General features: G+C 35.5%; 1 protein-coding gene across 1 annotated transcript in view; it reads right to left on the bottom strand.

Moving 5' to 3' along the window:
• LOC110021623 overlaps window positions 1-26213 on the bottom strand; it is an 81117-nt gene that overhangs the window by 33510 nt on the left and 21394 nt on the right. The window contains 6 exon segments of the mRNA XM_020720184.1: window positions 5323-5502; window positions 5809-5833; window positions 5835-5872; window positions 6050-6169; window positions 6303-6395; window positions 25150-25227. Of these exon segments, the coding sequence (XP_020575843.1) occupies window positions 5323-5502; window positions 5809-5833; window positions 5835-5872; window positions 6050-6169; window positions 6303-6395; window positions 25150-25227 (534 nt within the window).

The following is a 26213-nucleotide window of genomic DNA, read 5'->3' on the forward strand; positions in this document are numbered from 1 at the left end:
TTTTTTACGGTCAAGTTAAAAATGGGAATTTCAGATTTAATTAAAGTCAGAAATGATTTATAATTTCAAGAAAAATAGGAGGGAAAGAGAAAATGAGAGAAAATTAAAATTAAAATTTGAATTTTTGAGATGATAAAATCTAAAGATGAGATAGGATAACGAACAATCCACCTTTTCTTTTACAGGAAGACTAGTTGGAATCGAAAGAAATGAAGATTATTTAGATAACGATTACGATTGAGAGATTAGTGGACTTGCACTTAGATCCCTTAAGCTTTGGATCAATTTAAAATTCAATTCCTTTAACTAGAATTGAAGCACAACTCACAACTCTTTTGCCAAAACTATGAGTCTACCCTTAGATTTTAGGAGTCTGATAGCGAGCTAAGCTGGATCTATAGATGTTTGAGGGTTAGTGGAAAGGCACTTAATTGAGATTAGACACTTTATGACACTTCAAGTTTAAACTAAAGTGCAGGCATCCTAGATCTTAGAAGCACAACTTAAGAGATAGTTTATCATCCTAATTTTCAAATGACCCTAAGAAATCCAAACATCTAACCTCAGATTAGGAGATAAGTAGGACACTAGACACGATGGTGCACTAAATTGTGACTCATGACTGATTTAATTAAATCAAATAATGAAATTCTTACCTTAATTTGACCTAAATTGAAACCCAATGCTCCGGGATTTGAGTTTGTTTTACACTCAAATCTTCCTGACAATTGGGGACATTCCAATATCACATAAAAATTTCCTATTTTTGGTCCTTTATATGTGATATTGTGTTTCATTTATTTGTTTATCTTTTTCCTACGATTTACCTGTTTCTGTTAAGTCCTTTTTCAGATCATACTTTCCTCTTTTACACAGCGCATAGTAGCTAAACTTAAAGGAGTAATGAGCCTATCAGATGTACAGGTTTAATTTATATTACAGCATTTTATTTTCCCAGCATGTAATATTGTTTTCATAGTCTATGATATTATTTTCTCAGCATGTTATACTGTCTTTTTCTTTCTACTGTACACTATACTGCTCTTTTCTGTTATACTGCATGCTTAGTTACTTTGGTATGATATGTCTTAGTGTAGAATAACCTAGTGGTTAGGTGCATGTTCAAAACTAAAACTAAACCAAGAGGTGCTACTACGAGAAGTTTGGAGCGAACAACATGGGCAGCACGACGAGGAACAACTTCCAGGTGGATCTGCAGCAGCACAACATCTTCTCATCATATAAACATTTTCACATCACCTATTTTAGGTTACTGTACGGTACAGTGTAAATCCTCTATCTTTTTAGGCTATTTGCACGATCAGATATCGTGCGAATACAAGTCCTAAATTCTAAATAAATTGCAGGATTAAAACATCAAATAACATTATTTCAAAGATATAAAGTCAAACAATAAGATAGTTGGGAGGTCACCGTTCTTGTCTGGATCCGTGATATCCCCTACTCTTCATTCCTTTGGATTCCTTAAAATAGCTGTTCTTGTTTCCACTCCCATTTGATTTTCTCATGTCCAATCGTGAAAATTTAAACTTTGAAATCTTGAAAGCAAAACCACCTGATCTTAATCGAGAATTTTCTTAAGTGATTTCGATCATTTAAGATGTAATTAACTATAGGGGCTTGCCTTTATAGGGAAGCAGGAACATAGATAAAATAAACCCTATTTAATTTTTTATGTTAGGTAGAGGAACTTGTTGGCCTTTTTATAAAATATTTCGCAGACCAATATGGATGTCACAAATTCTGTAGTTTGGGTGATTGAATCCCTATTACAAGTGATATATTTATTTTTCGGGATAAGTGTATTGCCTGTAGTATTGTATTCAATCATCTAAATTATTTAAATGTGAGACCCGTTTGGTCTCACCTATTTTAAAATTAAAATGTTACATTTAAAAAAATCAAAAAGGTTATATTTATATTTAAATTATTTTCAAAATCACAAAATCATCACTTTTTTTCAAAACCCGAAGTTAAAAAAAAAAAACGGCCGACAATTCACTGCTACCATGCTCTGATCACCATGTGCCTCGATACTCTACCTACAAGTAAGCGTACAACCAGTGCCCTCTCTACATCTCCAATACTGTCCTCAGGTCCCCAATATGCTCGGTCTCCATAAGACTATAAATCAGGATGTCATTAAGAAAATATGAGGACGAACTTCTTAAGGTAAGGCTGAAAAACGCTATTCATAAGAGACTGAAATGGGGTCAGAGCATTAGTAAGGCCGAACGTCATCACTAAAAACTCGTAATGTCCTTCACGAGTCTTGAACATTATCTTGTGCACATCGGTTGGATTCATCATGATATGATGGTATCCTGATTTCAGGTCGATCTCTGAGAAGATAACTACTCCAATAAATTCATCGAACTACTTAATGCCCAGAATAGGAAACTGGTCCAATAACTTTTCCATGTTCAGAGCCATGTAGTCCACAAAGAATCTCCAGCTAGCATCTTTTTTTTCAGCAAAAGAACTAGACAAAAAAATGAGCTCACACTGAGCCTGATAATCCTGCTTTGAGTATCTCCAAGATCAACATATCAATCTTATCCTTCTGAATCCGAGGATACCAATAGGGTCACTGATATGAGGAATACCTTCCTATAACATAATGGCATGCTCATGCTCTCTCAGTGGCGGTAACCCGATAGGTTGCTGAAAGATGTTGAAACACTATTGCAGATACCGAATCTCCTCTATGCACTACAACTTCTTCAGATAGCCCAACCCTATTTATCATATCTTATTGATTATGATTTTGAGTGAGACCATGGTTCTACACAAGCCAGCATCCCCTCTAAGCACCACCTCCCCCCTCCCCCACTCCACCCTAATCTCCATAGCCAATGATTTCCAATCCACTTTCGTCTATCGAATCGTTTGTAGCCACTTCATTCCCAGAATCACATCAGTGCTTTCCAAATCCAAGGGAAGGAAATCCTCCACCACTTGTAGGCTCTATTGTGTCAAACTCAATCCCCTGCAAATTCCTCGATTTTCTCCACCATCCTTGTCCTCATCATGACCCCAAAGCTTCACATATCTACCAGCTTCAAACCCAACTAGTCCACGACCCAGTTGGAGATAAAAATGTGAGTGACCCTGCTATCCACCAACACCACTACAGGTTGCTCCCCGATCTGTCGCCTCACCTTCATGGTGCGAAGCGAATCTCACCATTAAGTTGAGGGACCGCTGCTAAATGCAAATTTAAGTTCTCCTCTCCGTCTCCCACTTCTTCATCCAAATCTTCACTATACGCCTCCACCCCATCACAAATTGTAAGGACTGGGAGCGCGTGATCTTGGTGGCCTGGAGCATACTTCTCTTCACATTGAAAACATAATCTCTTTGCTTTGATGACCAGCACCTCTGCCTCTATGAGGCGCTTGACGTTCACCCCTGAGCGAGCCACCATATTCCGCTTCTTCGGCGCTTCCTTATGAAATGAAACCGTCTTGGTCCTTGTTGTCATGATTATCAAGGTACTCTTATAGAATCATCCTAGGGTGCCTCCTTTAGTGGTCTTCTCCATCTGGTTCTAGTCTTTCACCATCTATGCAGCTCCACTGCCTCCCTCAATCCTCGTGGTCTTAAAAGTCAAAATGATGCACTTATGTCGAGCTTTAAACCCTTCATGAAATTTCCGTCTAATTCTGCTTCAAAAGTCCCGCTCAACCTTCCCGATGATAGTCGAATCTCTTCCTATATTTCATCATAGTCCCCTCCTGAGTCGAGGCATATAATTCCTAGTGTAGATCTTTTCTAATGGCTCGGAATCCAACATGAAATCCTTAAATTCATCCCATGAACGGATCATATATTTTACCTCCCTCCACGGAAACCATGCTAGAGCTTTCCCTTCTAAACATAACCCTGCCGCCATGAGCTTCTCCTCTCCATTTAGCCCATTCACTGTGAAGTTTCACTCCACCCTATACACCCATTCCATGTGTGTCTTTCCCTTCGAAAATCAGCATCTTCAACTTCCTCACCCTAGCATCACCTCCCCATTAAACTATCTCCTTCAATTATAGCCATACCCCCATTCGGTCTCCCTTCTCCCACTTTAATGCTCCTCCAAACTCCTTGCATTACCCCGCCTCCAAATTTTAGCCCAACACCCTCACTCAAAAATCTTGATCGAAGTCCTCGGGGGAAGTTATTGATATTGGATGTTTTCTTCCTCATGTTCTTCTTTTTCGATTTATTACCCTTTCGATTTGGCTAAATAATGATTTTCTAGTCAACCTTTGGTTAGAGTTTGCAATCTGAGTCGTCGGTGGCGTTTTAAATTGCATTTCAATGAGCCTCCTCAGCATCTCCTACACACCCTCAAATTGATATTCCATATAAGAAAACCTTTCATCCGCTATCCCGGATTTAAGTTGTCATACTCCATCCAATCTCTCCAAAGCATCAACTTTCCTTGCTGTCATCTCTCCAAGATTATGTAATGATACCAGTTTGATACGCCCCAGAGCCATAAAAAATGAACAAATTGCATAAATCAATAGAAAAAAATAGATTCTGGCTAATTTTAATAATTCAGGCAAAAAAAAAAGATATAATGGTGATCTACAATTTGAGAGGTAGAGGCTCTTCACCAACCCTAAAGGCCGCTATAAACCAAACCTTAGGAGACTAGCCCTAATAAAAAAACCCACAAAACACTTTCAAACTTACCCTCAAATACATTCAAACTTTCTCCCAAAATCCCTCCTTAATTCCTCTTCTTGCATAAGTGATTATTGGCTTCACTCACAGGCCTGACCCCCACAACCCCAGCCGATAGGCTTGGCTGGGTCGGTCCCTCCTAGACCAGTGTAACAGCCAGTCCCACCTGGATTGGCATAACAACCAGTCCTTTCCAGACCGACATAGCAGAAGATTTACATAGATACCACTCAATTCCTAAGTTTTTCATACCAAACATTTAAACTTCACTTTTTACACACATACCACCTTATTTAAGCATGTTACTCTAAATTTTAGAAGTTTAAATGGTGGTATTTTCATGCTATGTGAAAGATTTGGGTTTTATAAATGTAAAATGAAAATTTTGGGTTTTAGATGAGTAAATACATAGGAATTGGGTTGTGTGCATTTAAATGCCCCAAAAATATAACTACTTTTTCCAAACTGGAAGAAGGGAGATGTATCAACAGTAAAAGAACATGGGGAAATGAAAGCTCACAAGATGATATCAAAAGAAAGATAAATTTGAATTTTCGAGAATAGGTTTAAGACAGACCAGAAAGCATAATTGCAAGAAATTATGGTCTGACTTGCCTTTTGACTCAATTGCAGCGGAGTATCTATTCCATGGTTCACTGTGTCATCTGGGAGGGATGAAAGCACCAAACCTAGAAGAGATTCTCGGTCTATACCTTCAAGGGCCTTGTAAAGTGCATCTAATTCTGCACGAATGGGCAAACCTCTGGACAGTGCATCTTCCAAGGCAAGCGTCCCCTGCAAGTTTTAGCATAAATGCGTCCTTAATTTAGAAAAAAAAATAAAATTTTTGACAAGATAACAGTGCAGAGCAAGGCAAGGATAAACTTAAGAAGTAAGTTGGGAACTTTACATACATATCGCACAACTCTTATGTATTCATATATTTAACACCTAAAATTTGATATTTACATATATAGCACTTTAGTATTAAAAACTTGTGCATGAACATATGTATTTTACTTATGAAAAGTAAGTGATAATAGCATTTTTTATGTGATGTCAAAAAATTAAGTGGAATGTATATAAAAATGAGAATCTTACAAGAGCAAGTTTGTGAACAGAATGCTTCCGATCTTGCATAGAAGGCCATGCACAAAGCATTTATCTGAAACATAGCTAAGCAAGGCATCAGTGTGAAGAATTTTATTAAGATGAAATGAAATATAAATCCAAAGTTTAATAGATCTTAAGAAAAGCATGCCAGCCCTTTAAAAGTCTTATAGGCGAAACCACATGTCAAAAGACAACTATTCAAGCATAAAGCTTGGAGAACAGCTCATACATTAAGGTTTGCTTCAGCAATTTTCTCCATCTGGGATGACTTCTCTCTAGCAATAGCTGCTGCTAATTCAGCTTTAGCCAGGTCTTTAGTTTTCATAAGCAGAACATTAGCCTCCTCTTCCTGCAATAATAATATCTCTGCTTTGGTTGGTTATGGTTCCAAAATAAAGAGTTCATTACTATCACCAGCATCATCACCCTTATCCCAATATTTTGAATACTGCATATCTATATAAAGTGTTTGCATCCATTACCTTTTGTTGCAATTCCTCCCTCAGCTTCTGTTCAGCTTGCTCTTGGATTGACTTGATTGTAGCTGCAGCCTTTGCCTTTTCTTTGTTCATCTCCTGAAGACAGTTTAGCAGATTAAGATGGAAAAGTAGTCATCAATTATTAAGAACACATCAACATAGTTTTATCCCACCCTCATGTATCTCACCCTTTCTCCCACTACCTATATCAATATTTATTTCTATCTCTATTTATCTATGTCTCTCTATCTTCGCTATATCTCTCTTATCTCTCTATAGAAAGAATGAGAAAAAGAGAGATAGGGAGGTGCTGTGGCAGAGATATCAGCACAAAAATATAGGGATATATATATATATATATATAGAACATCATGTCCTTCAATTTTTTAATACTTTTTTATAGAAATAAATAGCAAAATTTCATAAGCAGATTGCTCAGTACATGTGACGGGAAGAAAATTATGAATTATATCAAATACGGTAACATCTACAAATTTGATACAAGGGTAGAAAGATTATCACGTTTTAACAAAAAATAAATAAATAAACAAGACTAGAAAAATTACTTAAACCCCTCCAATCAAATTTCGGTCACACAAAAGCTAGTTATCCCTCGTGGTTGTCCAAATCCCTTTTACTGGGTACTGCAATATGGAAAATAAATTTGATCCAGGAAACATGGGATAGAATTTTGGTGATATTACAAATATGCCATTAAATTAATTTAATATTATAACCTCCAAATCTTCCTTATATCAAAACGTCCATATTATGAAAAAACAACGAAGTAGATAAACAATTCTGCTCAAATTATGAAAGCGTCGTCTCCATACAAAATGTAAAAGAGCATAAAAAACTGCACAAATGATAAATCAAGGTATTGCATGGACATGAGAACAATGATCACCTTAGTATGTCAGCAAGATCATCTTCAACCTTTTCTAATGAAGTGGCAACACAAATTGGTATACTTGCTTATAAGAAAATACACTTTATCTCTAGATAAATAAATAGCATTCTAATTATTATAATAAACAACAAAGCTATCTTAGCGCAAATCCAAATCTTCAGCTGAGCATCAATCAAATAGTTTATTTTTCCTTTTTGATAGTTCAAGAAAATATGGACTGTAGTAGGCATAACAACTAGAGAATGAAAACATGACTTCCAATTGCTGGCACACCAAGCATGGAATCTCCTTGTATCATGATCAACAATATAATATGAATCACAAAATTCTACAACACCATAATCAAATTAGCCGGTGCCATACATTCAACATAATCTGGAGAGCCTCTGAGATTACTCAAAATCCATTTCATAGCTTCTTAAGAAGCTCGACCAGGCCAATCCATGTAACTATTGATAAAATTGATTGCATGTAAAATGCATGATGTGCATGCACCATAGCCAACATGATAATTGAGCTAGAACAAGTATACTTCTCTTCTGTCGATTAAAGAAAAATTGCTGATAAATGAAATGACTAACAAACAAAATAAGTCACTTAGCATTGCATTCTACAACTACAAGCTAAATATGTCCAATAACTCGAGATATGCTTATTGTGAACATGCTTAATTTTCTATTTTTGACTGTCACCATCACTAAAAACTTTAGCAACATCAAGAATTTTCAACTCAAATGATGTAATCAAATCAACTTTCATTATTTGGGTCTATGATGTCTATGACTACAATCAACATATCAACAATATATAAGAGCAAATATGTGTAAGATCTATTGGCAAATTTCTTAGGGTACACAAAACAATAAAATTTACTCCCATACACATGGATAATCATGAAATCGCTAAATTTCCAGTATCGCTTCTTGAACGATTTGCTTCAATCCATATAGAACTTTCATAAACACACATTATCAACTTTCTAGCGATTTCAAATCCTAGTAGTAGTTGCATGTTAATCTTCTCGTCCAAATCACTATAGAGAAAATCTCCCATCATATCAAGTTGTTCTAATATTAAACCATTGCCAACAAAGCATGAATAAAGCTATATTTAATTAAAAGTGAGAGAAACTCTGTAAAGTCCATACCTTCCTTTTGATTCTAACCCTTTCCAACCAATTGTGCTTTGTATTTGATAGAATGAGTGTCATCTTTGAGCTTATAGATCCATTTGCCATAAATAATTATTTTATCTTTAGCAACCCAGTCATAATTTCATTTTTTTTTTGTGAAGGCTCCAACTCCTCTATAATAACTGTATCATTGAACTTACCAAATTTGTTGGTCAAGAATCCTGGTGCCTGGCATTAATATAATAAAGCCTATGTGCCATCACTCCATATTCACTCCCAAGGAATATAATCTTCTTTGTTTTACATTTTTAATAGCCCTCTTTGAAATCAACATAGACAAGTCAACCAAAAACCTATAAAACTAATAATTCGTATGATGACTCGACCATACCTTATAAAGAGTCTTCAACTCAAAAGCAATTGTTAGAGATCTATTCACCAAGTAGCATGCATTATTAACTGCCTCTACCTTAATATTTTTACTCAAAACCAACATTGAATAACATGACTTGGCCGACTGCAAGGGTGTCATGTTCATTTTGTTTGTCACCTCATTCAACTATGGCATACCCACAACAATCTTATATCGTAAAAACACTTTCCTTCTGATAAAATATCTCAGACTCAAAAAAGAGTAGAAATCAAGTAATACGAGTCCTCAACCTCCTGATCTTATTTCCTTTTTATTTCTCATTGTGTATTGCACTTCTTAAATGTCTGAAATATATCACAAATTTGCAGCGTGGAAACTCATAACTTCTTAAAATATCATCTATGAAGATAAGTGTTATGACCTGGCTCGGGGTATATGAAGCACTCAACTCGTCTCCCTCCTTTCCGCTCTCAGTTTCTTCTTCTTCTTCTTCTTCCATTTCTTTTTCTTCTTGGCTAGGGCATGGCAGTCTCTCCTCTCTCGATCTCTCTCATTATCTCTCACTTGTTCTGTTCGATTGGTTTGAAAGGATGCAAATTTTATGTCGTAATCAAAGATATGCATATCCCTCCCTACACATGTTCGATTTAATTATTATTATTATTATTACTATTTTAGTTATATCTCTCCTCCTTATAAAGATTTCTTCCTCGAAATTAAGAAACTTCACACTAACTAAACATTACACAGATTGAACATGAACTATACACAAATATTCAATATCTTGTTAAATGATAATAAAAATAGACAGGATAAATCCAACTCTGAGATAAAATAATTAAAATGAACAATCCCCATATATCTGAATCAAAACAACATAACTAACATTACAATCGACTTCAAAAATGAAAGTGCATAACGATACTCAACACTAGCTAATCAACATGACATCCTAAATAGCAAAGCACTCAATCAAACTCTCTAAGTGTCAACATGTTCTTCAGGCTCCTAATGACTTAAGGGAAAGACTTTTGGTTGAGTGTTCTACCTCAGTTGCTCTTTGCAAGTCACAATACCAACTTCTATCATTCTCCGCTGACCATTACTAAAAACAGATCCCTCCTAAAACTTCCTCTAAGTTGATTTTTTTCCTAATTTAGCATTTGATGTGGATTTCTTAGTAGAATTAGGACAATTTCTCATTTGATGTCCAGACCGTGTGCATAAGTAACACACCTTCAAACACAACAACACTCACCACGATGTTGCTTCCCACACTTAACACATGACTGTATACTATTGTTGTCAGTCTGACTGATAACTCTATCAGTGTACGACTTTATCTTCTTCCCATTAGACTCTCCTTAATGAAATGTTAGTGTTACTTCTTTCAAACTCTTCCTCATATGCAAATCCTTGAGCTTTTGTGTTTACTGAAAATCGACCTCCGCCCGCCTATCTCTCTCCATTAGCACTGAATAGTCTTCGATCCCAAGTGGCACTAGTGAATGTCTGACTGAATTCTTCAATCCAGAAAGAAATTTGTGGCATTTCCCCTCTTCAGTAGGAATGATTTGCAGTGCATACCTGGACAACAGAGTAAATTCTGCTTCGTACTACATAACTGATCAACTACTCTGTACCAACCTAATAAATTTATCAGGCATCTGTCTCCTGGCTAACAATGGTACAAACAAATCTCTTAAGGCTGTCACGAACTCCTCCCAAGTGGTTGGTTCTACCACCAAACTTCTCTCGCATCTGTCCTTGCCACCACCACTCAGCTTCTTCCTCAAAGGCGTGAAGTGTAACTCTCCTCTTTGGTAAACATATCATACTATTAATGATTTTCTCCACTCTCAACCGCCAGTTTCAGCTTCCATTGGCCCTCATGCTCCAGAAAACAAAGGTAGAATCATATCCTAAAAAAGCTTTAAGTACTAATCCATCGGTGCTCCTCCACTGCTAATAGATTGAGGTTGAGAGTCATAAACATCCACATCACTGCAGTCATCATCTAAGCAAAACACCAAAATTTACCATAACATCATGGGGTATATCAAATTCCACACATCATCATCCCTAGCCTCTAACTCTGGAACATCCAAAATTCTAAAATAACAATAAAATAAGTAAATGGAACAACGAAAAAAAAATTTCACCGTCCCACCATCCATTCTCATCTTGGTTAATTCCAAGCCCCGGGTCGGGTCAGGACAGTAAACAAGCATGTAAATTTGATATGACATTGATAGTAAAGCAAGAGTTGGAATGAAATAGTCCAAAATACTCTTGATCCAATGAAGTTCACTAGAAAACTTCAATGTGTAATGCTTACCCATAATATAATGTTCAAAAAACTCTAAAGCTCCAATCATCTAACCCATAGTATATCTATCTCAACTCTAATAAACCCCGCTCTAATATATTCAACAGACATAAGGGAAAAGAATGTTAATCAACCTCAAACATTACCTATAATATAATGGCCCTTTCATTTAATATCTCGTTAAACTGTATGAAGAAAAAAATTGATGCACAACCTATTATAGGGCTAAACTGAAGCGAAAAGAATGTTAATCAACCTGCTTTGCCCTAAAGCAACGCCTTTAGTGGTGAATATGAATATGCACCCATTAGAGTTGAAACAATCAAAAGACATAAAATTCTTCTTTAGTGCTATAACATTTTTACACTAGCCAAAATCCCCACATCTCCGTCATGTGTTAATTTGAATTGCAGTGTCCCCACAAATATGGCAAGTCATGTCATTGCTCATAACAGCATTTTTGCCATCAAAATTCTACGAGAAAAGCAAAGCCTATTTGAGGTCATTTGACATGAACATATAGAACCTAAGATACAACCTTTGCTGGAAAAGAGTAAAACCATTTGTAGCTGTTGAAACTAAATTAGACACATCTTTCAGCTCCTCTACAATTAAGAATGCTTTAGAGAAAGATTTGCCTTCTTATTCATCTTTTGTCCTAAGTTCTTCAATATTCAGTGTCCTATTCTTATAGTAGTAGCACGCCTTTTTTTTAAATTTCGATCTCCTCTAATTTTCTCCCGGGAACTATTTTTCCTCACAAATAAGCCCTCAACTAATATGTCACCTTTTACTTTCTTCCTCAACTCATTTGATAGCGGACTTCTCTATTGAGAAAATTGTATATTTTCCATACAATAAAGTGGCGACAATGAGCTCATAGTACATGAAAGAGAGCATTATAATATCAAAACTTTTAACTTCTTCAATGTTTGCATCCATATTTGCAAGATCTAAAAGCAGCTTATTATAGACTTCACAATGCTCATAAAATGATGAATCTTCTTTCATAAAAATATGTTTCTTCAAACAGAGACAATTAGTAAATGATTTCATGGTGTAAAGAAATTCCAACCTTTGTCATATCTCATGTGCAAAACTGATGTTGGAACTAGTTCAAACAGCGGAAATAAAAAGCAAACTTTATTAAACAAACGAATCAAACACAACTCAAAACGGGAATAAAACACAACAACACCACCCTCGGGCTAGGGCCGGTAAAGAAGGTCTGAGGGCGGTGGTGGCGTAGGCGAAGCGGCAAGGGGAAGTGCTGGAGGCTGTAAAGTAGGTTGGAAAGGGATTTAGAAGGGCGCTTTGAGGGCTGGAAGAGTAAAACAGTAAGGAAGGCTGCAGGGAAGAGGTAGCGGGGTGTTGGGTGATGGTGGGACAAACTGGACAGCAAGGATACTAGCTGATATGAGGCGGCTGGATGCAGGTTTTGGCCTGGATAGGTGGACAGCTGGCTGGTAAGAGTGCGGCCGGCTGTTGGAGGGCTGGAGGGAGCAGGGAGGAAAGCTGCAAAGTGCTGGTTGGCGACTAGTTGGGCTGGGACATCAAGCTTGTTGTAGGAAAAGGGGGCGGCACGGACATCAAGGATGAGAAAGGATGGTCGGCGGCTAAAGGGGGTGAAGGATAAGTGGTAGGGAGGAAGATAGAAGAGAATACAACACCACCTCAACGGGATATAGCCGAAGCACTACTCATCGTCGGATACAACCCTATCAAGGGAAGAGGAGACACCACACCAAATCAGAAAACAACCAAACATAACCTAACCCTGATTCCAGAAAACAACATATATAAAAACTCCAATATAAAAAACATAAAAATAAAGATGGGGAAAGGGATAGCGGCATTGCCACCCTTCCAATTTGTCGCTCGATCCTAACTCTAGACTGGCCTTCCCAGACAGGCTACAGTCAGTCTCCTTACTAGTCGGTTCGCCAACCGGTTCAGAAGCCTTGCATCTATCTCATGGGTTTGGGGGAGCTTCAAGCTCATTTTTCAAAGCTTTTGGTTTCTCTTTTTCAACCCTAGCGGCACCAGAATCCCACTGTCAGTTGTACCTTCCCCCAAAACACTTGAGGATTTTTCCTCACTTGTGAATAAATATCCATCTCGGTCCAATCTTCTAGGACTATGTGCCCCACATGTACTGTTGAATCTCCCAAATTAACCACGGTTGGTTCAATATGATCGGCAGCGAGGGAACCCAAACCTTCCCACATGGAGTTGACGTTGGCGGTAAGGCATCAACCCTAATATCTTGAAATGCCCTGTGTCGAGCCTGTCCCATGTCTAGAGCTGGTGTCACAATCTCATCATCCCCTGTCGTCACCAAAAGTGCTCTCATTAAGGCACCTCTACTGACAAGTGATCCTGTGATCTCAAATTCCGTTGAAGGAAGAAGAATGATTCGCTTCCCATCCATGGTAAATAAATAAATGTTTTTGAATCCATTGTGCTAAGTCCTCCGATCAAACTTCCACGGCCTCCCCAACAAAAGGTGGCAGACATCCATGGAAACCAAGTCGCACCACACCTGATCCTATAGTTGGCTCCCGATTGAAAACTCCACTACACACCTACAGTCAATGCTGACTCTATTATTCTTCAGCCATGTTAGAGAATATGACTAGTAGTACCGCTGAGTCATGAGACACAACTTTTCTACCATATGCATGGATGTCACGTTCTTACTGCTTCCCTCATTCATGATGAGACTACAAACATTTCCATTCACCGTGCAAGAGGTGTAGAACATATTGTGGTAAAGTCATTGCAGATCCCTCATATCCTCAGCAAGTCGGATTCGTCGAACCACAAGTGCCTCTCCTCATTCGGTGGCAGATGATACACCTCACCATGTTCCTCAACTTTTTCTTGATCCCTAACCTCCTCCACGGCGCCCTGCTCGGTAAAAAACACAACTTGGCTCATCAGGCAGCTGGAGGTAATGTGTCCAAATCCGTGGCATTTGAAACATTTTTTGACGGGGAATGTAGCAAGCGTTCTACTCTTCTCAGATTTTTTTCTCACTATGGGTGTCTCTATCTATATCCAAACCAGCTTTCTCAACTCCCTGAGGTGTGCTCTTCTTGGTTTCTCCAACTGTGGAAGGTTGCCTGGATAGTGATGGTTGTCTGCTTTGTTTCTGCTGCCTCTCCACTTTTAATGCTAAAGTTCGGACATATCCAACGGACAAATAAGACTGCAGCTACACCACATTACTAATAGCGGGCTTCAAGACCCCCAAGTAACGTGCTAGGGTATGCTCCTCTGGTTTGACCAAATAACACATCATCTGCAACTGATCAAACAGCTTCGTGAACTCCTTTACAAACAGATCCCTCTGCTGCAGGTGGTGAAGCCTCAAAAACATGTCCTAGTCGTAATGGGGTGGCAGGCTCATCTACATCACTTCATCTTTTCCCACCTGATAATCTTATCGTTGTCTTCTCATTTTCTCTTTTTCTGTAAGTTTTCTCACCATAAAAATGCACACTTCTTCAACTTGATAGCAACTAATTTGACCCTCTTATCCTCTGGCACATCCTTATGCTCAAAGACCCGTCTTACAAATTAAAACCAATCAATAAAGTCTTGGATCCATATCACCCTCAAATTCTAGTATATCCACTTTGATGTCAAAGACTGTGCCCTCCAAATTATTTCTCCTCTCTGAAATTCTCCCTATGGAAAAGATTCAGATCCTCTCTCTAGGCCTCCTCTAGTACTGGATTCCGAAAAGTCGTGGCCGATTTACTTCATCGCTGAGATTCTCTCTATGGAAGGGGTTCAGATCCTACTCTTTCTCCCCCCTAGACTCTCCAAATCTCGGTTGATGATATCCTTCACCTGGATCATCTCATCAATCTCCGCAAGCCTGTGTTGAAAACGTCGCAACTCTCACTGTATCTCATTCTCGGTAGGCTCAGGCATATATATTCTTGGTGGCATGGTTAGGGTTTGGGATTTGCGGAAGTGGAAAGGTTATATGGTGGCATAAAGGAAAATATTCGGGTTATGGTGGATGCTGGGAAATCCAATGATAGGACTAAGGTTATGTTAGCTTTGATACGAAATGATACCAAAAATAGTCAAACAACCGAAACAAAAGCAAACTTTATTAAGCAAATGAATTGGGACTACAAACACAACTCAAAATCGGAATAAAATACAACACCCTCCCAATAGGGCCGGAAGAGAAGATCTGAGGGCATTGGTGGCTTCGATGAAGCAGCGAGGGAAATGGGAAGGGTTGGTGGTTGTACGCTAGGTTCAAAAGGGATTTAGTGGGCGGTTTGAGGGCTGGAAGAATATGACGGTAAGGAAGGTTGCAGGGAAAGAAGTAATAGGGTGTTGGATGATGGTGGGACGGGCTAGACAGCAAGGACAGCAACCGATATGGGGTAGATGGATACAGAATAGGGCTTGGATAGGTGGACAACCGGCTGAGAAGGGTGTGGTAGGTTGTTAGAGAGCTGGATGGAGCTGAGTAGGAAGGCGGCAGAGTGTTGGTTAGCGACTGGTTTGGCTAGATAGCAAGCATGCTATAGGGAAAGGGGGGGGTACGGACAACAGGGATGAGAAGGGATGGCTGACGGCTAAAAGGGGTGAAGGAGAAGTGGGAAGGAGGAAAATAGGAGAGGATACAATACAACCCCAAAGTGGGATATAGCTGAAGCACCACCTGTTGTCGAATACAGCCCTAGCAAGAGAAGAGAAGACTCCACACAGAATCTAAAAACAACAATCAAACATAACCTAACCCTAATTCCATAAAATAACATATATAAAAACTCCAACAGGAAAACATAAAATGAAATATAGGGGAAGGGTTGGAGGCAATGTCGTTCGATCCCAACTCTAGACTGGACTTTCCACACCAGGTACAGATGATCTCCTTACCAGTCGGTTCAGCCGGCTGTTTCAGAAGCACCGCATAAAAAACTTTAATCCTTTCAAAGAAATTCAACTCCCAAATTGAGAATGATTGAACTAAGACTTTTCTGATTCATCTTTTCATTGAAATTCAACTCCCAATTTGAGAATGATTGAACTAAGAACTTTCTTATTCATCTTTTCATTTGCGCTACCAAGAAAATCCTTTTTCATTAAAAGTACTAAGCAATCTTTTTTTTTTTACTTATTTTCATCTTCTAAATGTTGATCTCATTATTCGCTTCGAATTTCTCAAATTCCTACTTGACGGCACAAGCAGAAAGCTACAATGCAATCAACTATTGGTTCAGCTTGGATGCTATAATTGTAACAAGCATAAACACAAATTCGTACTTAAGTTGAACTGAAGCCTTAATCCATACACTCTATCGTGCAATATTCAGACTTCTACATCTCATTATTGCACAATCATTATGCTTCATTGCCTCTGGGAATAAAGTATAGAAAGCAAAAACTATGAAATCAAATATCCCTAAGACTTCTCCCTTCTTCCTTCAACCAAGCAACTATTCTCTGGCACTCCCCACTCACTCCTTACACCATAACGACCAAAAAACTATTTACCCTGATCATCTTCTCCGCTTGAGTAATTAAGAGGAGTTTAGATTCATGATAAACTTTATTTAAGATTAATTTATTTATTGACTATACATTGCTAAACTTAGATTAATTTAGTGTAGATTCGTGAAATTACCTATGGTTTGAGATAGCAAATATAGAATAAACTATTTTTCCTTATATATTTAGATTTAATTTGATCCCAATATTAATTAACCTAGCTTGGTTATAGAGTAACCAAAATTGGCTAGGTAGCGCCTATCCTAATGAAACAGAGATTTTTAGTGCTTCTTTTTCTTAAATATGTTATTAATTGATGGTTAATATTATTCAGAATTTGGGGAATTTGAATACACAACGCCCAGTTCTTATGTATTTATGTATCTCATACCAAAACATCCATTTTTACAAACCCAGGGCAGGGAAATCTACATTTTCATGAATAGATAAGCTACTGTTTGTAAAAATCCTAGTTTTGGTGTGTGATACGTAAATCCATAAGAATTGGGGGTGCATATGTAAATTTATGTTCGTATTTTCAAGGTGAAACCTTTTGATTGATATATCCTTAGTCAATGAAATTTTGGACTATCAAACTCAATATCTGCAAATAAATAACTTACATTTTATAGAGGATACATATACTCTCTACTTCATCCTTGATGCTTATAACATGCTTATTAGTATTTTGTAAATTGCTAGTTCATTTCAAATTCACTTATTCTCATATATATATTGCTATAAATCTTGCTTAATATTCATAATAAAATATCATGTGATGTAGATAAAAGTTTAAAAAACTATAATGGAAGTTAAGATGATTTCCTTAATCAAATTGAAACTTAGGTTTCAAATCTAATCAATGTGTAGGTTTGAAATTAGAAACCCAGCAAAAAATCATATGAAAAACTAGAAAACAAAAACTTCAATCAAAAAATATATATTTAATTAAAAGGTTTTAAAAAGCAAAATTGAAAATTGAGATGTTTTGCCTTAGCGATGCGAGACGTAAGCCTCGAGGCGGATCGAGGCGAAAGCCTTAAAAATGAAAAAAATTCACAAAATTAAAAATAATTCATAAATATGACATAAATCGTGGATATGTTGATTTGATTTATTATCATAACATATAAATCACAAATCATAATCTTGAATATTGATATAAAATAATAGTTTGAAATTTGATTCTAGGTAAACATTCACCGATTCACATAAAATTTGAATATCCACGAGGTTCAAGATCCATAGTGATCTCATCCTTATTTTCATCATCTTAAAAAAAATCATCATATTTATTATCATCTAATTTTATCTCATTTCCAACTTGAAAATATTATTCATTCACTATAATTTTCTTCTTATTATCAATTAAATTGAAATATAATATAATTTAAAATAAAATAACAAATTAATAACAAGATCAAGTAATCATACTTAAATTATCTTCTGACCCTATTTTATCATTTTATGAAATATATATAATATAATATATATTAATATTAAAATATAATATAATTTTTTACATAACTTGATCGAGGCACTGCCTCAATCGTCTTGAGGTATAAAGCCTCGAGGCCTAAGCTATAATAACAATCTTTTACCTATTAAATTATTTTTTAACTAAAGATAAAGCAGCACATACACACAAAATTGAGTTACTATTAACACAAATACATCAAAAAAATTAAAAAAAATCACCTAATTAAAAATATAAAACATTATCGAGTAATTTAATCCAATATTACATGTATAGATTAATGAAAAAGAGACATGAGTAAAGTACTTAAATTGAGGCTAAAGAAGGAAAAAATTAATTTGAAGGTTAGTAAATGTATATGTATCCTCATTATGGGAAATAAAATAAAAGTGAAGGATAATCATAATAAAAATTATTATTAACTTAAGGATAAAATATAAAATGAAGAACAAAAAAGATAGAAGCTAATCCAGTCTAATTTGTTACTATAGATACATAAAAGAAATAGTTAACTGAAGAAAGTGTTGAGCAAATGTGTAAACATATTTTTATTTTAAAATAGTTCTTTTATTTTTGAAATCACATATAAATATTTTAAATTGTTTCATAAAAATATTTAATAAAAACCTCCTTCAGAGTAGTTGGATGTTAAAGATTTTGTTTGCAATCAAGGAGCCCAAAATGACAGGTACAACATTTCAATTTTTATACTTCTACCAAATATGAAAGTTTTAAATGTGAACAAATTTTATAAATTACAATTTTGTATATAAAATGGTTCTTTTATGCTGTAGATGATTTTGTTTAAGTACCAAAAATATTTAATTAGTATTTTCTCTGTCTGATCGCCAATTTGTGCCATGATATTCCATATTATAGGGACAGGTCATGACATAAATCTTGAATGTCTTTTTAAGCAATGCTTAATTTATAAAAGACATGTTATAAAAAACATCTGAAAGAAGTCCCGAGTTAAAAATAAATAAAATTAGTAATATAGAATAGAACTAAATTCTAAATGAAGTCTTTAAGCCTTAAAATCAGTATCATCATTATTAACATCACTATTAAGATCATCAAAATGTGAACTCATTTAGAATGAAATTGAACTCTTAAAAATCAATGTGTCTTTTAATGTAAAGACTAGAATTTCATTAGAAACTGCAAAGTTGATTGTGCTCGTGCCGCAGCACATTTGGGATAGATGACCTCCAAGAAAGTTACACCAATGAGATAAAATCATGAGGTCATTTGGATAAAATAATGAGGTCATTTGACCAAAACGGATAATATGTCGATGGATGAGAGTTTGGATTGTTACAACGGGTATCAGACCATCATAACATATTAATGATAGATATATATGGCTGATGGATGATTCTGGGTTAAAAAAAATAGACAAAGACAACAGTTATTTAAGTGAGAGAGATTATGAAATTCCTCAACTAAAATAAAATTGAACTCTTAAACATCGATGTGTCTTTTGGTCTAATGGTTGAAGTTTCTACAGAAACTCTAAAGGCATGCTCATATGAGAGCACTCCTAGGATGGGTGCCCTATGGGAAATTGCACCAATGGGACAAAACCGTGATGGGTGAGAGTTCAAGCTGTTGCAAACGGTATGAAAGCCTTACACCAGTCTGAACATGAGAACAAAGTGTCAGAATAAAGTGTTGCGCCAAAGAACTACCTTCAGAATCTTAGTGGGACAAAAAAATAAATGGTGACAGCTAACCCTTGAATCTATATTGTCAAATCACTTAAGTAGAATAAAGATGAACTTTTAAATATCGAGAAGTTTTTTTTTATGCAACGGTTGAACTTCCAATAGAAACTCCAAAATTAAGAGTGCATGTATGAGAGCACCTATGGGATAGGTGACTTCTTAGAAGTTATGTTAATGGGACAAAATAGTGAGGCCATTAGACCAAAGCGGACAATATCTCAATGGGTGAGAGTTTAGGTTGTTACATAAAGAATCACATTGATATCAAATAGCTCTTTCATCTTTCCCATGACTCTCATATAATTCATCTTATTCATCTTCTTCCTTGTTTAACACTATCACTTTGTTCTTTCTTGCACCAAAATTATTATAATAAGTATACCATAACAAAGAAAGATTAAATAACAATTTATTACATTTTTCGTGAAAAAATATATCTTATCAATATTTCTAGATAATTAATTTTGGTGGACCTTCATACTTTGTCTTATATTATATTAACAATATATATCAATAACATCATTATTATTTGATCTGACAATATTTTCTTCAATTCTTTCCTCATACTGGTTAATCACTCATTCATCATTTGATGATAAATTATCAAGAATCAAAGCATCATCATATCAATATCTATCTTATAATTTTTTATTACACGTGATATAAAACAATTTGTTCATCCTAGCTACAACCAAATAATTTTTTTCTCTTTGAATGCACTTCGTTAAATATGTTCAATTTTGTTCACATGGAGAAGCTGAACACATTAGATTTTACACTCTAACTCGAAATGCTTTTAATATTGATGTTTCATCACTCCAAAGTGCATCCACCAATGCTCTAAATCATTTGCTAGAAAAGATAAAATAAGAAAAATATTGATTACATATTTGACAAACCTAATCAATAAGTTTAATATTGAGTTGATAGACATCTTTCTAAGCCAACATGTTTTGCGTGACAATTGGGCAGCAGATGCCAAATTTTTCTTTTGTGATGAATTATTCAAGTTGTCTATTAGCCTTCTCAAATTCTTTTAATGAGATTATTATACTCTCCATACATTTATAAAAATTTAACCCCCGCACATCCAAAGAAGCCGCATCAAAATGAAATAGAGGATTTAAAAAATATCCAACAGCATACAAATTACAATATAATTAATTGTCCAATTTATGATCAATAAGTACCAAGATCCCTTGCAAAGTTGATTCATCTCCACCTAAATTTTTTGTTATTTATTTTTGCCTGTCTATAGAACCATAGATGAAGCTCGTTGTAGGACACTTTTCACCATCATCCTAAAAAACTTAAATTTCAATCCACTGGCAATCCTCAACCTCTTCATCTTCTAGCTTGTCACTTTTACGATGTCTTCCACTTCTTGAATGTCTCAAATACATTACACTGTTGCTTAAATATAAAATTCCAAGCCTTTCCTAAGAAACCATATATTAAGTTAAGCACAAAATGCCACTCGATGTCTTCCACTTCTTGAATGTCTCAAATACATAAGTTAAGCACAAAATGCCATAATGTTATGGGGTTCTTTTCGTAATTAATTTTTACTACTATAACTATTTTCCTTTTCATACTCATAAAAGGTAGTTTGATAAAAGTGTTTGATTGTTTTAAAGAAAGAATAGCCCATGTAAACCCATCCCTTAAAGAGAAGAGTTTTGGAGTTTTTTTTTTAAGGCAATCCTAAGTTTGGGTAAGACACTCCCTATTCTTGGAGAAGAGAAAGAGATAAGAAAATTGTAATGTGGTATGGGACTGGGACAATCGATCACTGAAGCCCCAATAAAATTTTGATAGCACTCTTTGGCCCTATCACTACGATTCCAGTAGTTGTGTGGGGCTACTGGTTGTCTAGCAAGACCAGTGGCATTCCTTTATTCTAGACATCAAGTAAGCCTAGGACAATCAATTTTGAAGGTTCAAATAAAAGGCAACATGTGCGCACAAAGAAAATTCCTCCACAATAATATGAGAAGGTTCAAATAAAGGGCAACAAGTGCACACAAAGAAAAATCCTCCGCAATAATATGAGGGCTTCTTTGTTCTTGCAGGAATGGGATTTTCAATTTGAGATTACTAGGAGAGTAAGTACTTCTAGACTTTTTTGAAAAAAAGAGAGGTAAATTTCAACAGTTACAATCTTCAGAGAAACCTTTAGGGCGGTGGTCCATGGATTATGATAATCAGGCTCTACATGTTATGCATTGACGTAGGGACATTCTCACAATTAGGATTGAAAAAGAGTAAAGCTTGAACGAGCTCAATGTTTGTTCGTGTTCGATTCATTTTAAAAATTTCTTTGTTCGAAATCAAGTTGTGTTTAAAATTAATCCCGAATAGCATGTTCGTGTACAAAATTTTTGACTTCATCTAGTTCCTGTTGGACTCATGCTTGGTTCATATTTGGCTTGAATTATTAAAAAAAAATACTAAATTTTATTTTTTAAATAAAACATAAAAAAATCAAAATTTTATCTCAAAACTGTGGTTTATAGAAATAAATATTTGATTACAAAATTATTTCATGCCAAACAAACATCACACAACTACTTGTTTGTGTCAGCTCGCTCATAGATCGAGTTCAAAATTTTTATTCGTGTTTGGCTCGCTTAACGAATAATTTGAAAATAAGTTTTTAACGAGCCTAACACGGGCAAGGGCAATTCATGAACAACAAATTTATTTGAAAATCCTACTTGCAACTAGAGTTATGGATAGAGTTGTAACCAGCCGGAAGGTGATGGCAAACTCTCCTGCTAGCTTAATTCCACAAATTTCTATAACCACAAGGCAGACTACTTCAGGTTCTTTGTTTTGTACTCTTTCTTGTTTAGTATTTTTCCTTTGTGTACAATGATCTACACCTCTATTATTGAATTAAAGTGTAGGTTGCTGGAATTCTAGAAAGCCTTATTTTCAATCTAGTTTGGATCATAACAAAATAAATACATCATTGAGAATTGAGATGAGCCAGGGACTTCCAGTTAGAGAATAACGATGAAAATGCCACATACAATAGCAATCAAAGATGATTTCCTAGCACTTTCCATGACCAATTTTTGGGAATAACAACAGGGCTAAAGGAATTGTCCTCGTCGGTTATTAAATACAATGATCCTATAAACTATTTGTTTCCTTCTCTGTCTATTCCATTCAGTTATAAACTAGTTACTTAAATAAGAGTTCATATAGTTCTTCTTGGAGATTGTTGGTGTCAAAAATAACTGTATTCGATATCCTCAAAGCTGGCACATATATAGCCTCTCAAAATTCCTCACATCAACATTACACGAGAAGCACTTGATCTAGAAAGTCGCTATCGGAACAATTGTAAAAGTCATGTCATTGCCTATAAGTAAATTATCTCCACTAAAATAACTAGAAGAACACCAATCCATGTCACGACACATGTGATATGAACATCTAAGAATTATGGATCCAATCTTCAGTGAAAGAAATTATTCTTAGATGTTCACTGAAGATTTTGCTCCCTACCAACCAACAATTACTCTTTCTATTATTCTACAACTAGGGTTGTTGGTAAGTCGAGTCGTCTCATTGGCCAACTTATTATTGGGCTCATGTCAAGCTTAAAAAGCCAACAAGGTAAGCTCAAATGACGAGCAAAGCTCACATTCGAGCTACTAGTGACTAAACATGTTAACTCATTAGGCCAATTTATTCATTATCTTTACTGTCGAGCCAACTAAACAATTTAAATCAAATGATATGGCATAGTTGTAATTTAAAATAATTAAAAATATTCTAGAAAAAGTAAGATAAAAATTTCAAACCATTATCTCCCATAACCTCACTCACATAAAGACATCCACTTCTTTCTAATCCTTCTATGTCTGAGGGCCTAAAATGTCTTCTACAGCAACGCCTCTGTTATTGTTCACATCCATAGCCTTTACCTTCTTCGCCAACTTCAACAAAAGCCATTGTTGTCTCAAGCACCGTCTAAATATCAATTGACACTTTTGGAATAACCTCATTACACTGCTACTCACCCCTCACCTCACACATCCACAATTTTACAACCATCAACTCCTCTGGTCACATGGTCACATGCTTACCCTAAGGCTTCTTGTAGTGTTGCATAGACCTTTCCTTCTAGATATTAATTTTAATCTCCCACTTTCTTCCTTCTTTCTTTAAGCTCCAATAAGATCTCATAAATACACCCTCAGCTAAATTTTGTCTTTAGAACTTTCTCAACTCATTTGATAAAAGGATAGGCTTCAACCCTTTCATGAAAATTATGACATTTCTATAGAACAAAGTGGTGACAATGCACTCATAAGTGGTTGGTAGGGAGCAAAACAAAATGAAAGATTCATCCGTCTTCATTCTTCATACAAATATCTGCTATATCCAAAAGTTAAATGTTCACAGTGCTCGTGCAATCATGTATCATATTTCATAAAAAATGCAAACAATTGTTGCTTCAAATAGAGACAATTGGCAAGTGATTTCATTATGTATAGAAATTCTAATATTTACAACAAGTTTTGTGTGGTACTGTGACCTGCAACATTTCAAAGAACTGCTTCTACTAAACTAAGAATTATCGAACTCGGGTCTTTTTAATCTATCTTTTCCTTTTCTTGATCCTTTTCGCATGAAGAATATTTCCCTTTAATGTCCTTTTCTTAGAAAAAGATGCACTTACATTCATCTTCTAAATATTGAAATCATTGTTCCCAATTAACTTCTAAAACTCATATTTGACAACACCAATAGAATGCTTTGATGATGCCATCTTATAAGTTCAACTTTGATACTTGTTTGCTGCAATGTAATTGCCTAAATTTTCTCTCTTCGCGAACACAAAATATAGCAATATAATAAGCTTAGGAAAATAAAACTAGTGTATAAATGGTTCAGTCAAGAATGGCCTACTTGAATGAGGCAAAGAGACAAAGAGGCAAAAAAGATAAACTATAAAATATTATAAAGTAAAATTTGAGAAAAGTAAAAGAATGGATCAAATCCTCTCACAAAAAACTAGCCAGAAATGTAGATGATCTCACCAAATTCAAGATGAGAGGCAATGAAAAGAAAAGAAGAATTGCTCTTCTCACCAAATCTCTAATAATAAAAATTAAAAAAAAAAATCCTTCTTTCTCCATCAACCAAACAAAAAGCAAGGAGCCCAGGAAAAAAATTTACGAAAAAGAATCTAAGAAGCTCCAGTTACAAATATATTTAGATCAGTTTAATTAATACTTATGAATCCCGCATAATCATTATGAAAACAGAGGAAAGGTTAAATCTGTAAATGTATCAATAAAAAAAGAAAAGAGCAAAAATGCCACATATTTATTCAAAGGAAAGTTTTTGAAGTTTCAAAACCTTCTCCAAAATTGCTGCCTCTTCTGCATACATGAGCTCCCTTGCCCTAGCATCCTTAAGTTCTTTCTCAAACTTTTCCTGAAATCAAATATAACCACAATAAATGAAAATAATTTCCAGCCAGCACAAGTGTACAAATTCTAAATCTCAACCATATAAACCTTTTCTTTTTACTTTAGTATTTGCTTTTAAAAGTTCATCGAACTTTAAAATTTTAATTCCTCCTTAACGAAGTTGTGATGCATGCTGCTTGTAAATATTCAATTACTCAACTAGTACAGCTGATGGGGATCCAAGTGTTATACTCATTGCAAGCACAAATCTGATGTGCTACAGCAAGGAAAAAATAGCAAGTTGAAAATTTGGAGATTTATTTTCATTTTATAATCTGAAGATGTATTATTTTAATATTATTTAAGAAGATTAAAACTATTCTATAATGATGTGTCCACGACAACGAGATATGCTATCCTTATGATGTTTTTGCCACAGAATGTTGACCTATAAAAGAGAAGCATAAAACTAAGTGTTACTGAGATGAGAATGCTTAGGTGGATGAGTGGCTTTACGCTTAGAGACAAAATGCAAAAAGAATATATCTATGAAAGGGTTGGTGTAGCTCCAGTGGAAGAAAAGATTAGAGAGAGTTGTCCTTGATGGTTTGGTCACATTAAACATCAACCATCTAATCACCCAGTTATGAGAGTAGATGTTTTAGATTTGACTTATGATAACAAAGTTAGAGATAGACTTAAAAAGACTTATGCTTTTTGTATGAAAAAATGCTTTTTGTATGAAAAAATGATCTTGACTTATTAGTATTAAATAAAAATAAGACACTCCAAAGGACACAATGGTGAAAAAGGATTCATGTAACCGACCCTAGTTTGATGCAGAGCAACTTTTGCCCCAGATGCGGCAAGTGTCGCTGATTCGCCCCAGGACAGGTTCGGTTAAGGCAAAGGAAGGACTGAACGGGCCTTCCAAGCACGGGTTTCCCTCCTATTTGGAGCAAGGCCCGCTCCTATTTACTGTAGGTCTATATATATATATATATATATATA

Source organism: Phalaenopsis equestris, unplaced genomic scaffold (assembly GCF_001263595.1).
Source record: "Phalaenopsis equestris unplaced genomic scaffold, ASM126359v1 Scaffold000136, whole genome shotgun sequence".
Lineage (NCBI taxonomy): Eukaryota > Viridiplantae > Streptophyta > Magnoliopsida > Asparagales > Orchidaceae > Phalaenopsis > Phalaenopsis equestris.